The sequence below is a fragment of the Bubalus bubalis genome, chromosome 2 (genome assembly GCF_019923935.1).
Source record: "Bubalus bubalis isolate 160015118507 breed Murrah chromosome 2, NDDB_SH_1, whole genome shotgun sequence".
In the NCBI taxonomy this organism is placed as follows: domain Eukaryota; kingdom Metazoa; phylum Chordata; class Mammalia; order Artiodactyla; family Bovidae; genus Bubalus; species Bubalus bubalis.
The window spans coordinates 37,984,354-37,999,113 of record NC_059158.1 but is presented as its reverse complement, the minus strand read 5'-3'; the positions used below and the strand labels follow the sequence as shown (position 1 = coordinate 37,999,113).

The following is a 14,760-nucleotide window of genomic DNA, read 5'->3' as shown; positions in this document are numbered from 1 at the left end:
AAAATTATGTTTACACTGTCCTGTAGTTCGTTAAGTGTACAATAGCATTAGTCTAAGTAAACGTACATACTTGAATTAAAAAATATTTTATTGCTAAAAATTACTACTATTAAGCCTTCAGGGAGTTGCAGTAGTAACATCTAAAATAACCGATCACATGGGATTTCCCTGGAAGCCCAGGGGCTAAGACTTCGAGCTCCCAAGGCAGGGGTCCAGGTTAAATACCTGGTCAGGGAACTAAGATCTCACATGCGGTAACAAAGATTGAAGATCTGGAATGCCGCAACTAAGATCTGGTACAGCCAAATAAATAAATATTAGAAAAAAAATAACTGATCACAGATCACCATAATAAATGTAACAACAAAAAAAGAGTTGGAAATGTGAGAATAAAATGTGACACAGTGAGCGAATGCGGTTGGAAAAATGTCACCAATAGACTTGCTCAATGCAGGGTTGCCACAAACCTTCCACGTGTAGAAAAACGCAGTGTCTGTGAAGTACAGTAAAGCGAAGCATCATCAAGTAAGGTGTGCCTACTTGATGCTTCCTTTTTTTTGAAAATTCCAAACCGTCACCATCCAATGTGGCAGCTGCTAACCACACGTGGCCATTTAAATTAGTGAAACTGTAATAAAGTTACAAATTCAGTGTCTCGGTCACAGTAGCAGCATCTGAAGCTCAAGGCTGCCTACTGTATCAGACAATACATAGAACGCTTTCATCATCCTGGGAAGTTCTATGGGACAGCACTGCCTTAAACCCATGGCAAGAAGGGAGGAACTTGCTCATATACAAGCCAGGAGGAGCAGTGCCGTATCGGCTCAGGATTGTTGGAGGGGCTCCCAAGCTGAGCTGTCTTCTCAGGGGGAGTTCTGCAGCACCAGTCCCAGGGCTAACAGCCTCATGCAGGCATCCGGAGAGACCAAGACTGCTGACTCAGTGAAACCCACAACCCCTTCACTCTGCCCCCTGGATGGGGTCCCTAAAAACTCTCATCTGGAGGGTGGGGGACAAGTGCCTGTGAATATCTCAGCTCTGCCTGCTGCCCCCTCCCCTCCCTCTAGCCCTTCTTCCTCACTAGCCCCACTTACCCTGCCCTGCAGGGCAGTTTTACTCTGAAGAAGTACCTCTGCCAATCAAAGGAGCTGGGCTGGGAGATGTCAAAGTGGCAGCAAACAGTAGCACAGGAATTCAAGGCCCTATGACTACCATTGTCTCAGAACACTGGCGGAGTGTTGGGGAGAGCTGAGGGGGTGGTACTGTCCCCCCTGCCCCGCCCCAATACACACCATTGAAGAAAGAGATCAATCATTCAAAGTAGGTCACAGTAGCCGGTTCCTTGTCCAAACCACCATCTATGTGGTGATCAACCCTCGACTATCCCCACACTACGAAGCCAGGACCAATAACCCAGGGCCATCAGAGCCGGAGAGCGCGTGAAGCGACCACTGCGTAGATCATGACACTGAGCCCAGGGTGGGGCAGGAACCTGCCCAAGTTCACACGGCGAGGGGGTGGAAGAGCCCAGAGCAGGAACACAGCTGCCACCTCTCTGGGCTCCCTGGCCTCCTCCTATGCAAGGAGAGCTCTGTGTCCCCCTGACTGTGCTCAGCCAGCCCTCTCTAACCAGCAGTGATCCTCGCCCCCCGGCTCAACCACAGGCCCGAGAGAGAGCAGAGGTGATGCCCTGACCAAGGGCAGCCAGCCAGATCTGGCCCCTTCTTAGAACCCGGTCTGCCCATCAGGCCCTGAGGAACGGCCTGGAACAGGGCAGGTCAAGTCAACTCCCCTTGGCCAGCGTGTGCAGCCCGGGAAGGATGCCAAGATTCCAGGTCAAGTGACCAGTGGGGGTTGCAGGGAGCTGGCCACAGGGCAGGAGGGAGGAAAGAGCTGGCAGGGGTCCCTGGGCCCCTTCTCAGAGCCCCCACCGCAGCTGAACTCCGTGTCAGATGGCAGTCTTCAGGAACTACTCCCACCAATGAGCTGGGATCCTTGAAGGTGGGGCCTGCGATCACTCCCCTTTGACCCCAACGCAGTGCCAGGCACACAAGCAGACACTCTAGAGAACATGCATTGAACCAGCAAGTGAGGCGGACAGCTGAGGGGTGGGGGTAGGGGGTGGGGGGTCCCACCCTGAGCAGCAGAGGCGAGGGCCTCAGCAATCAAGAAAATGAAACCTTATTTTCCTCTGACTTCATCTTCTATAATCACACACTCACAGTCCCTGCCTGACCTCAGGGATTAGAACCAGCATATGGCAAGGGCCACCCCACACATAGCACTTGCCACTTGCTGGACATTTCCTTCTTATTTCTTCCCCAGGTCCAGCCTATAAGGTAGGTTACCCTCTTCATCTGAAGGCTTAGGATGGACTTTAAAAGTTGCCCGAGGTATACCACCGTAACAGTGCAGCTGAGATCCCCACAAGGGCGCATCATACTTCAGAGATTGCATTCTGAACCACCTTCATTCATTCAGCAAACACCAGTGAGCACCAGCTGTGTGCCAGGCACTTTCCTAGGTGCTCGAAACACAGCTATGAACAGAATCCACCCAGATCCCTGAGAGCTTTCATGCTAGTTAATGAGAAGACAAAAACTAACCAAACAACATAATGTGGTAGAGTAGGGTCGCCACACCTTTTCTGTCGGAAAGACCAGAGAGTAAATATTTTCAGCTTTGCCAGCCACATGGTCTTTGCGGCAACGCCTCAGCTCTGCAACATGCTGCTGCTGCTAAGTCACTTCAGTCGTGTCCGACTCTGTGCGACCCCATAGACGGCGGCCCACCAGGCTCCCCCGTCCCTGGGATTCTCCAGGCAAGAACACTGGAGTGGGTTGCCATTTCCTTCTCCAACGCGTGAAAGTGAAAAGTGAAAGCGAAGTCACTCAGTCGTGTCCGACTGGTAGCGACCCCATGGACTGCAGCCTACCAGGCTCCTCCATCCATGGGATTTTCCAGGCAAGAGTACTGGACGTGGGAGATATGTAAATGAGTGGGTGTGGTTACATCACAATAAAACTTTATTAATGGACGGTGAATTTAAAATGTCATAATTTTCATGTGCCACAGAGGTTATTCTTTTGATTTTCTTTTTCAATCACATTTAGAAACAGAGAACTATTCTTAGCTTACAGGCTACACGCAGGCCGGTGGTGGCCCTGGACTGTATCTTGCCAACTCCTGGGAGACAAAATAGCTGGGGGCGTGTATGCAGGGAGGGACTTTAGGTCCAGGAGGCCTCCCCTAAGGAGATGACACCAGGGCAGGGCCCTGAACGAGGCCGGCTGGCAGCCCCCTGCTCCTGGCGAGGGCAATAGCACGTGGAAAGGCCTGGTGGCGTGAATGCGGGGGAGGATGGGGGTGGAGCGGCAGGAGAGAGGTCTCTGCGGATGATGGAACCAGATCACGAGGGCCTCCAAGCCTGGGGGAGGACTTTAGTCTAAATCTGACATCAAACTACTGGGCTCTGGCACTTACTAGCTTTGTGACCTTGGGCAAGTTCTCCAACTTCTCTGTGCCTCATTTCTTAACAAAAATGAGAATAACGATGGTGCCTGTTTTCAGAGGGTGGCAGGACTCTGTGAACATAACATCCCAAGGGAGTGTTGGCTTCTGTTATTTGTACTCGAGTCAAGCTGGATGGAGCAGGACCTGGGAGAGGTGGTGATAACCCTGGTCAACTCACCCACGATGTCCACCACGTCCGGCCGGATGAGCGGCTCCCCACCCGTGAGCCGGATCTTGTCCACGCCTTCTTTCACAAAGAGCCGGGCCAGGGTCAGGATTTCCTCTGTGGTCAGCAGGTCAGCCTTGGGGGTCAGAGGGACCCCCTCCTCGGGCATGCAGTATTGACCTGAGGGAAGGGAGGGGACGTGGAGGAAGGAAGTGACCATGGCGGTCAGACCATGAGGCCTCCAGTCCCCAACTCGCCCACCATGCTGTACGTTTCTCCGGAACCCCAACCCAGCTAGGAGGAGAGACCCGGCCAAGTCTGAGGTGGCACAAACCCTAGGCCAGACTCTCTCTGAGGCTCACCTTCCTCTTCTATAAAATTTAACACCCCTCCCCATCCAGCCTTGATGTCCCTCAGTGGGTTAAAGATGAGAAATGAGAGGCCAGGGCAGCCTGGCTGGGGGCAGGGGCAGGCCGAGACTGCCTCCTCTGTGAGGGGTCGCTGGGCGGGGTCTGCGCAGAAGGCCAGGGCCCTGGGCCCCCCCATCCTGCCATCATTCAGTCCCTTCACTGCATCTGGTGTGACAAGCAGTGAGCCCCACCTCTGTGTGTCCTGAGGTGCAGGAGGCCAGAAGGTGCTCCCTGCCCTGGGCAGAGCCACTCTCCTCTGTGGCAACACGTGTTCTCACACCCAGGCTACAGTCCTTCAGGTGACCGAACACCAGTCCCATTTCACAGACTGGAAGACTGAGGTACCGCCTGTCCAGGACAAGGCAGCAAAAGGGGATAACGAGGCGAGCCCTGGCTGGTGAGTGGGGCACCATTTCCTCCCTTCAGTTCCCGTGGGACAGGTTCAACAGCACTAGTGGTCAGGACCTGTCAGGGAGTCGGGCAGATTAGGGAAGGGTCTAGAATTGGTCTTTGAAGATGGAACAGATTAGGCAAGAACATCAGAACATCAGTACTGCACGGGGTAAGTATTGGTAGGTTGAACATTTACTACACAGACATGTATTTATTGGGCCATGAAGTAAACACATTTCTTACCGTGAGTTACAGTGAGAGGAAGGGAGGAAGGGAGGAAAGATGAAAGAAAGGCAAGACAGATGGACGCACACACTGTGGAAGTCCCTCCAGCAGTGGACCCGCCCAGAGCTCTCTGTATAATGTTATGCAATGAAGACTGTGTACCAGCCTGGCTCCAGACGACCTGTCTCATGAAACTGGAGTGTTTTGTTATACCCAGCAGTGCTGGCCATGGGCACCAGCCTATTTCTCCTGTTTACAGTGCCCGGCGGGCCCCATGCCATGTCCTGCACTGTGCAGACCTCAGGGAATTAGGAGGGAGGGAGGAAGAGTCCCGAGCCCGTGGTAGGTCCCGGGTCAGCCTCGACCCTGAATCCAACAGCAATTCTGTTCTCCAGCCTGATTCCAAGGAGAACCCAGCTTCCAGGATCACAAAACTCACTCTTGATCCCCATCTTGCCCCTGAACCCCACCTGACGAGCAAGGAAGAAGGCTGGGTGGAGTTTTCTAGAAAGAGGAATGGGGAGGAGGATTCCTGGACCAGGGGCGATTGCAGGGGCCGCTGCAGCAGAGGGACAGGTGCCCAGAGAGGGCCCGGGGGGCGACTCACATCTGAGGTTGCACCTCTCGGTGAGGGAGATCCGCAGGTAGCTGTGGCGCCGGCTGAAGCTGTCAGTGAGGAAGGCGGAGAAGGGGGCGGCACGCTCCCCCAGGAACAGCCTCGGCCTGGACGGCACCTGCAGTGGGGTGGGAGGAACCACGGGCTGGGGGCAGGTGTGTGGAGAGCCCACCTCCGGCACACGACCCCCACCCCCATCAACCACCCTCCCCCTCCCCTCTGACACCCGCACACACTGCCTCTCCATCTATATGTGGGCTCCGCGGTTGTGGGGGTCTGGAAGTCTCCCCTCATTCACAGGATGAGAGACAGGTCTAGAAGGAAGGCCCTCCCCTCCAAGCCCCATACTCAGCCCTGGGGGTGCAGGGCCTCTGCTGGGGTGCAGCTTCTTGGGCATCAGGGCAGGGCAAAGGGCACTAGACCCCACCCAGCCCCCACCTCCTCCCTGTCACGCCTCCCTCAAAGGACGCCCATCCAGGAACAGCCATCCCTAGCATCTTTTGGACAGGTCACCAGGAGGGCATGTGCCTCTCAGCACCCAAGAAACACGTCCAGAAACGAGGGAGGAGCAGGCAGCTACGAGGGCCAGTGGCCTGGAACATGGAACCACTTCTCCAACTCAGGCTTCCCCTTCCTTACCTTGAAAGTGAAAGTCGCTCAGTTGTGTCTGACTCTTTGCGACCCCATGGACTATACAGTCCAAGGAATTCTCCAGGCCAGAATACTGGAGTGGGTAGCCTTTCCCTTCTCCAGGGGATCTTCCCAATCCAGGGATCAAACCCAGGTCTCCCACATTGCAGGCAGATTCTTTACCAGCTGAGTCACCAGGGAAGCCCTCCTTACCTTGAGCTCAAAGCAATTACTCCTTGTGGCAGATGGGGTCACACAAGCTGCCTCCCCATTGCCCAGGGGGACCCAACAGACTACACCCACAGGAGAAGCTGGAGGCCGTAGCCAGCCAGGGTGGGTACACCTACGATGGGGGGCTCGCCTCCTGTAGAAGGCCTGGGGTAAGGACAGTACAACCAGGGGGACCCACAGAAGGAATGAGGACACCAGCCCCCAGGAAGGGAGGATGGAGATGCGGGATGGCCACCACGCTAACCCCATGCCCAGATTATGTCAGTCCTTACCCTTCACCCACCCACTGCCAGAAGAAAGGATTAAGGACCCACACTTTGGGGTATAATGGGGAGGGGATTGCTGGAGCCTTCTCACAAGGCACAAACGCATCCTGGGGGAGAGAGAGGAGGCAGCCAGCCTCCGTCCCCCTTTCCCAAGTCTGAGATCATCTGCTCTCTCTCTACCCCTCCCTTTAGAGCAGGGGTCCACGAAGTCCAGGCTGCGGACCAGTACCTCCTATAAGATCAGTGGCAGCATTAGATTAGAAATAAAGTGCAGAGGAAATGTAATGCACTTGAATCATCCCAAAACCATCCCCCCAACCCCAGCCCTAGTCTGTGGAAAAGTGTCTTTCATGAAATTGGTCCCTGGTGGCAAAAAGGTTGGGGACCCCTGCTTTAGACCACATCCCTGGGTCATGACTGATGTTGATGATAACTGCCCCACAGAAATAACATCTGCAAGGCATCTTGAGGTTCCAAAGAACGTTCCCTGCTCCATCCCCACACCTGAAAGGATTATTATAACCAATGCTTCGATGGGGCCCACGAACACCCCTGGTGGAACCAGGACTCAAATCCAGGTCTTCTAAGTTCTGCAGTCTTTCCCCTACTTGCATAGGGTGTGTCCAAGAAGGTACACAGGATGGAATACAGGGCAGGGAGAAGTCATTTCTCTAGAGTCTTTAGAACAAAGAAATCATGACCGTGTGGTCATCTGTGAGGTCTACGGATAAAGCTCTGGACTGGGGGGCAAGAACCCCTGGTTTCCAGGCTCTGTGTACCCTGACAGACTGGCAAAGTTCTCTGACTCCTCTTGGTCCGCTCTCCCAGCTATAAAACAAGGACAGTTGTGGGCTAAAAGTGTCCTGCTGTAAAAGAGGGGGTTAGCCAGGATGCTGGCAGAGAAACACCCCAGATTATCACCATCTTATAACCTAATAAAGCAGGCCTCTGGAATGGATAAAGAAGATGTGGTACTTATACCCAATGGAAGATGATTCAGCCATAAAAAAGAACAAATAATGCCATTTGTAGCAACATGGATAGACCTAGAGACTGTCATACTGAGTGAAGTCAGACAGAGAAGGACAAATACCATATCAATTCCATGTGGAATCTAAAAAAAAAAAAAAAAATGGCACAAATGAACTTGCTTACAAAATAGGAAAAAAAAAAAAGTTACAGATGTAGAAAACAATCTTATGGTTGCCAAGGGAGAAAGGGATAAATTGGAAGACTTATAAAGGGGGATTGACATACGCACACTTGTGTGCTGAGTGCTCAGTTGCTAAGTCATGTCTGACTCTTTTCGATTCCATGGACTGTAGCCTGCCAGGCTCCTCTCTCTGTCCATGGGGTTTTCCAGGCAAGAATGCACAATCGAGCTGCCATTTCCTTCCTCAGGGGATCTTCCTGATCCAGGGATCCAAGTCGCATCTTTTGCATCAGCAGGCGGATTCTTTTACCACTGAGCCACCAGGGAAGGCTGTACACACACTGCTAATAAGGCCCTACTGTATAGCATAGGGAACTCTACTCAGAACTCTGTCATGGCCTATATGGAAAAGAATCTAAAAAAGAGTGGATGTATGTATAAGCAATTCACTTTGCTGTACAGCACATTGTAAATCAACTATATTCCAATAAAAAAATTTTTTTAAATGTTTAAAAAAGAAAGAAAGCACTTCTCTGGGTCTCCTGCGGTCCAGAAAAGAGAAACATTTACTTCAGGGACCTCCCCAGCCCTGGCTGCATGTTAGAACCATCTGGGGAGTTGAAGAAAAACATTCCCATGGAGACCAGTTGAATTCAGATTTCCAGGTGCTTGCGGTTTTCATCTCTCTGGGCGATTCTAATGTACAGCCAAGGTCAAGGGCTACTGATTGACTCAAGAAGCAGAAGGGGTGAGAGAGAGAAAGAGAGCAGGGGGTGCTTCAGGCTTTTCCTGGGTCCATAAAACTGACCTCGCTCTGCTCACTTCCGGACCAGTTTCTCAATCATCTAAGAAACTCTGCTCATGGTCCAGGGACCAGAAAGTAGCCGTCACTTCCCTGAATTGCAGTCTGAAATAATCACAAGAGTGCTCCCTCCTCCCTCCCCACTCACCCCACTGCCTTTTCACTTCCCCACTTCCCCCATGCCCTTGGGGGTGAGGCAGGGACACAGCAGAATCAAGAGTCCCACCCCCACTGGCCACCAGAGTCCAGGAGCCCAGACACTCAGGAATCAACAGCTATTCACAATTGAGTAACTGGTTAATCACTCCAGGGCCCCTCCTCTCCCTCGCCAAGATGCCCTCCTCACCCTAATCTGAACACCCTGGGGGAGGCGGCTGGGTGAGGGAGGAACCCAAATGAATCCCCGAATGGGAGCCAGTGAGAAGACAGAGGCTCGTGACTCAGCAGAAACTGGAGAGCGGGTGTGGAATGGAGCAACCCAGCACGGAATTAGGCCCTCTGTTCTGGCCAAGGGTGGGGCAGGCCTGATTTCATTTTTGAAACCAAGAGTGACCTTCTCTACATTCATTCAGATCATACAGCCAGTACCTGAGGCAGCCTCCTAAACACACACAAAACACATCTCTCGTCTCCCTCTCTCTGCCAGGACTGCAAACTCATCACTTGGATATCAACACGCCTCATCCCTGCCTCCTCTCTCCTCCAACACTGCATGTCCTACTTTCATTCTTCCTTTTTTTTTTTTTTCCTTTCCTTTAAACCCCCTGGGAGGGGAAAAAAAATATTAGCACCAAAGGAGATTGGAATCCAGGAGGAATTATCGGGCAGATTAGACAGTGAAGCCTCTCGCCCAGGAGAGGCTACATGTCACAAGCAGAACACCCTTGGCTGCGGAGACTCCCCGGGCCCTGCCTGGAGTGGAAAGTCTTCCCGCCTGACTCAGCGTTCCCGAGTCATAGCAGGTGTCGAAACACCTGTGTCAATGGACAGACAGGCAGATCCCCAATTCAGAGAGAAAGGCAGTGTGTGTGAAACCCAGTTACACTTGGGTAGCCATTCATTTCTAGGCTGGTCTCTACTGTCAAAATTCTTTAGCCCCACGGAGAGCCAAGAGGGAAAGGGTAAATGTATACATACAGCTAATTCACTCTGTTGTACAATATCGTAAAGCAACAATGTGTGTGTTAGTTGCTTGGTCATGTCCAACTCTTTGTGACCCCATGGACTGCAGCCCGCCGGGCTCCTCTGTCTGTGGGATTCTCCAGGCAAGAATACTGGAGTGGGTTGCCATGCCCCTCTCCAAATTAAAACAAAAAAAATGGTTTAGCCTCTAACAGTGACTCTCAACTCTTGTTACACATGAAAATAACCTGGAGAACTTCTTAGCAGTACTGATGCCAGAGCCCCAGACCAAAGATTCTGTCTCAGCTGCTCTGAGTTGGGGCCCTGGCTTTGTTTGTAGCGTTCCTAGTCTTCTCTGCAGCCCAGGTTGAGAACCATTGGCCCAGCCACACCAGAATTCGGTGCCATGTTAATCCGGGTGATTGCAGTTCTGAGCATTGGCTTTGGAGGTGGGTAAACCTGAACGACAGGCCGGGTTGCCTACTACTCTTTCAGCTTTAGCTTCCTCATCCATAAAGTATGGATGATAATCCTAAGTCAACTGGAGGAGCTCCTGGCACACAGTAGGGGTTCAGGAAGAGACTGCTCCCATTCACTTAATCTAACGCCTACTCAGAAATGTCCAGTCATCATATATCCATGGAGGGGCACTAGTTGTATACACTATGACTAGTTTTCCCACTCATGTCAGCTTCCCTAGTCTTGCAAAGCCCTACTTAATGGCAGAGGGCCCAAGGCTGGGGTTTCCAGACCTGCCCTCACACCACTCGAAGCAGGACAAGGGGGGTCTGAGCTACCCAGGGACCATGGACACCAGTGCGATTAACTGGGCCCAAGGCAGCCAACCATATGCTACTGGTTACACCTCATCTCCTATCAGTGCAGACTGGGTGAGGTGGGGAAGGGTAGTAGGAAGGAGTCAGTTTAAGGAGGGACCTGCCCTCCAAGTGCCTTCCCTGGTATCCATTAACATCGGGCCTTTGATTTGTCTGATAAAGGCCAACTTCCAAATTGCTCTGCAGTGTAGATACCAGAGGAGCTGGGGGACAAAGAGACAGGCCAAACCCAAATAGCACTGGGCCAATTTACAGGCTCTTTGGGACGAGCTATACCCAGGGATGTTCAAAATTCATCTCTATTAAATGAGGGGACCTGGACAAAGTGCCCAGCCCCAGGCCTTGACCTCCACTCTCCCTCCAGCCCCGCCCTAAGTCTGAGGTCTTCACATCTGTAAGGATAGTCATATACGTCACTGAAACACAGCCCTCTGAGGAGCTGGGCAGGTTGGACGTTCAGACAGGCCTCCTGAAAAGTCTGCTTTCCTCCCGAGGGTGACTGCCCCAGGCCTGGCCCGGCCATCCTCCTCATGTACACAGTCCCTCCCTGCAGAAACCTCTCCAACACATGCTCTTCCCGGCCCCCCGAATAACTAGGCGCCGCTGGCAGAGAGTCAGCCTCTCCCCTGGACCAAGGCAGCATGCCCGGGACCTGAGGCCAGCCCCATGTCACCTCAACGAAGCCTGCCTGGAACCTGAGACGGAGAAAAAGGGGTGTAGCGCTTGCAACTGTGGGAAGCCCTCTGTCCTGACTGTGCCAAGCAGGCTGGCAGGGAGCTCCGCCTCCCCTACCTACCTCCCTGTCCACCTGGAGAACCTCCTCAAGCTGCCAGTGGACCCAACCCAAGGCCCCCTTCCACCAGCCTCGCAGCCAGCTCCCTCCTCACACCTCACATCGCTCTCCCGCCCACACTCTGACGAAGAGACAAGCCCACACCCTGACAAACGGACAACACCCCCTGGCTTCCCCTTGTCTCTCCCAGCACCTCCCATCCCAAACCAGACCTCCAGGGCACTCCAGGGCACGGTGGTGTGGGGAAAAGGCTCCCTGCTGGAAGGCAAGGGAGGATGGGGATTCCAGGAGCCCCCACCCTTGCTCCCACAAACTGGCAAGCTCAGCAGATGAGCAGAACACAGCTGTCTCCAAGACTCGCTCACCTCTGAGAGTCTCCGGAGGACATTCTATGCCCTCCCTCAACTGCGTACAGATGGGCTGGCCACCCCTTGGTCTTAAAGGTATGAAAAGAGGGGAAGCCGCAGGCCGAGGACCAGCGTCACACTTTGGGCACAGTGAGCGTGAAAGCTTGGGGCATCCTGTCCAGCGCTCTGTTGCGTGCTACCTCACCAGGTCTGTTTCAAATGGCCCCAAATATCTGCTGACGCCACCGCCCGCAGAGCACCGAGTAAGCACCGTACCTAGAAACACAGGGAAGCAACCTGTCTGTGGAGGATAACCCTGCTGGGAGACGTCCAGGTGGGAGGGGACTTATGGCGTGACAGGATAATTATTAAGACAAACATGAGATACTCATGCACAGCATGTACACAGGCCAGACTTTTCAAGTGTGTATATATATATTACATTAACTCCTTTAATCTCTATAACCACCCTAAGAAGTAGACACTGTTTTTCCCATTTCACAGAGGAGAAGACTGAGGCACTGAGTGGTGAAGGGACTTGCTGACATTCACACACCTAGTAAGTGACAGGGCTGGGATTAAAATTGAGGCATTCTGCTCAAGTCCACCTTCCTACCGGCTAATGATACCTCCGCCCTCACAGTGTAAAGGAAAGGGCAGGAGCAGCCTCCCCCATCCTCCCTGAAGAAAAGAAGCCGGAGCACAGGTGCGAGAGTTTGCGCTCCTGCTCACTTACTTTACAGCTCAGGGGGGTCCAGGGAAGTTCACTTCCATGGGCTCCCTCACCTGAAGATACAAACTCTACTTACCTCAGGTGGTTTACTATGAGGCCTCGGTGAGACCATAAATGAAGCCACTTAGCATCAGGCTGAAAAGTACAAAGTAAGTTAGGGGCTCAGGGTGGGGAGGAGAAACTTCCCTTTTTCCTAAATTCTTTAAAGACCTCTCAGCCATTTTGGTTTTCCCATTTTTCCCTCCATGACGTTCAGAATTCAAGAATTTGGACACACTTCTTCACCTCCCAGCAATGCGAATTGCTTATCCCAGGATTCTGAGGGTGAGGAGGGAGGTCAGAATTGGGGAAAGCAATGTAGCCTGAGACCCTCCTCCTGATTGAGCAACAGCAGGTGCTCAATCTGTTGACCTGCTGAGCCCCTGAACCTGAAGTCCTGTGCCAGGTGGTGGGAAAGGAATGACCAAATGGACCCAGAAAAGGTTTCACCAAATAAAGAGAGATGCTTCTCCCAAAATGATACCCTGACAAGATGGGCAAAATTGAAAACTTGTCACGCCAAAAATCCCTCTGAGAGATGCTGTTAAGGACTCGGGGCGGGGGGCGCTATCCTAACCCTAAAGAGAAAGCAGATTCCCAAACCTGCAAGAGCCCAGGTTCTGGGCTCCACTCTGCTCCAGAATCAGGCTGAACCCTCCTAAGGGAAATGAAGATGAAACACAAACAGCTAGTGAAGGACGGGTCACACAGCCAGGTGACTACAAAGTGACATTTTTAGTCAGTGCCACATTATGAAGTAGGTGTCACAAAAGCACGTGATCACACAGATTAACCACCGCACCCCCCTCCCCGGGGGGTACAGTGAGGAAAACTGTTGAAGGAAGAAGCTGTTTAAGGGTGTGAGGCAGGGCTGAGAGGGGTGCTAATAACATTGCACTGGTCCCAGAGTCCTGCCCGCCTGCTCCCCCATCTCTGGGAGTAACTCAGACCTGGAAGGAGGTTGCCTGGCCGGGTGGGCAGGGAAGCTCTTGAGTCAGACCCCAGGGAGCACCCCCACCCCGCCACCCCCAGCTGGGATTCCAGGTGGGACTGGGCGGTCGATCTAGAGAACATCTTTCCACACCTCTCCCTGTGCGCCTAATTAAGCGCCGAGGCGGGGGTCCCTCCCAGGAGCGGACACCACTTTCAGAAGCAGCTGCCGCCGGAGGGGCCGGGGTGCTTCTGGGCAGCTAGCTGCCTGGCCACTGCCTCCCCCAGGAAAAGTGTAGATGCGAACGGGCTCACCTCCACGACAGGCTCTCCAGGGCATGGCTGCGTCACCGGAGCCCCCGAGCTGCAGCTCCGGACACCGGCTCTCAGGACACGCCGCACCACCCGGGACACTGGCTGGGCCGCCATTGAAGCCTGCCGGCTGTGCAAGATACCACAGGGTGGCCGATTCGGGAGAACGCTAGCCCGGGACTCGCCGCCCCGGGTCCTCGAGGGGGGCGGGGCCCGGCGGGGGCGGGGCCCGAGCAGCCAATCGGCTTGGGCGCCGTGCCGCGCGGCTTTCTGGGAGTTGTAGTCCACTCCGGCGGCTCCTTTTCCCTGGCAGGTTGTGTTCTATCTAGGGAGGGCTTGGAAAACGCCAGGTTCAAACTCAGCCAAAGATCCTGAGTCTTTTCCTACTGGCAGCTCTGGACTTTGTGCCAGTCACATACCACGACCTAGGTGCTTTAGGGCCAGGTGAATGAAATTTAAGGAGATGCCAAAAGAGTAGATTTTCAAGATAATGTTTTAATGCAGTATCTCAGAAAGTCAGAATGCAAATTAATAATAATAATAATAATAATGAACAAAATATCAACATTTTACATAAAAAGATCTGAGGAAAAAAGACATGAATGAGTAATAGCTGTAGGCTTTTCCCTCACCATCTTTCTGGCTTTATCAGCCATTTCTCCCCAAAGTACGTCCTGCATTCCCTGACACAGGATTATTGGCCATTTCCTTGACTGTGTTTTCCTACCTATGCACCTCTGCCCATCTCTGCTGATTTAAAGGTCATCCATGCTCAGACACAGAAGAAATTCCATTTCACTAACCTCAACAGTGCCCTAAGCCCGAAACACATACTCAACCAAATGTTCTCTCTTTTCCTGAAACTTTTAGGCTTTTATTTCTTCCTTTGTCATAAATCCTTTAACCTATTATGGTATGTACTGTAGTTCTATATATATTTGTAATGCTCCTGTATGCAGTGACTGCAGTCTTCTAGAAAGAAGGGATCAATGCTCACGGTCATTTTGTGTCACCCACAGTGCTCAGCACAGCACATTATCGTAGTGCTTATTGAATAGTTCTTAATCAATTAAAAAAAAGCAATGTCTGAGCCTGCACATTCATGACTTATCTAAGTCCTTTCACCGAGTCTAGGTCCTGGTTGTAGGATGGTCAGCTCCCTCCTTCAGGGTACACTTCTCCAACTGTTAGTGCCCTAAGGACACTAACAATCTTGGTGTCTGTGTTCAAAAACCTACGTAGC

The 14,760-nt window shown here is 52.6% G+C and overlaps 1 protein-coding gene across 4 annotated transcripts in view; it reads right to left on the bottom strand.

Moving 5' to 3' along the window:
* The window catches only part of MOCS1 (molybdenum cofactor synthesis 1), a 33,950-nt gene extending 20,229 nt beyond the window's left edge, over positions 1 to 13,721 (bottom strand). For 2 of the 4 annotated variants that reach the window (XM_006074720.4, XM_044930443.2), the window contains exons 1-3: positions 13,521 to 13,721; positions 5,315 to 5,441; positions 3,692 to 3,859 (exon numbers count right to left, since the gene is read on the bottom strand). In XM_006074720.4, coding sequence (XP_006074782.3) covers positions 3,692 to 3,859; positions 5,315 to 5,441; positions 13,521 to 13,634 — 409 coding nt within the window. In that variant the 5' untranslated portion in view covers positions 13,635 to 13,721. Of the gene's footprint in view, positions 1 to 3,691; positions 3,860 to 5,314; positions 5,442 to 11,521; positions 12,296 to 13,520 lie in introns of those variants that run through there. The other 2 variants (XM_044930447.1, XM_044930444.2) reach the window with 2 other exon arrangements.
* Between the last annotated feature and the right edge of the window lie 1,039 nt (positions 13,722 to 14,760).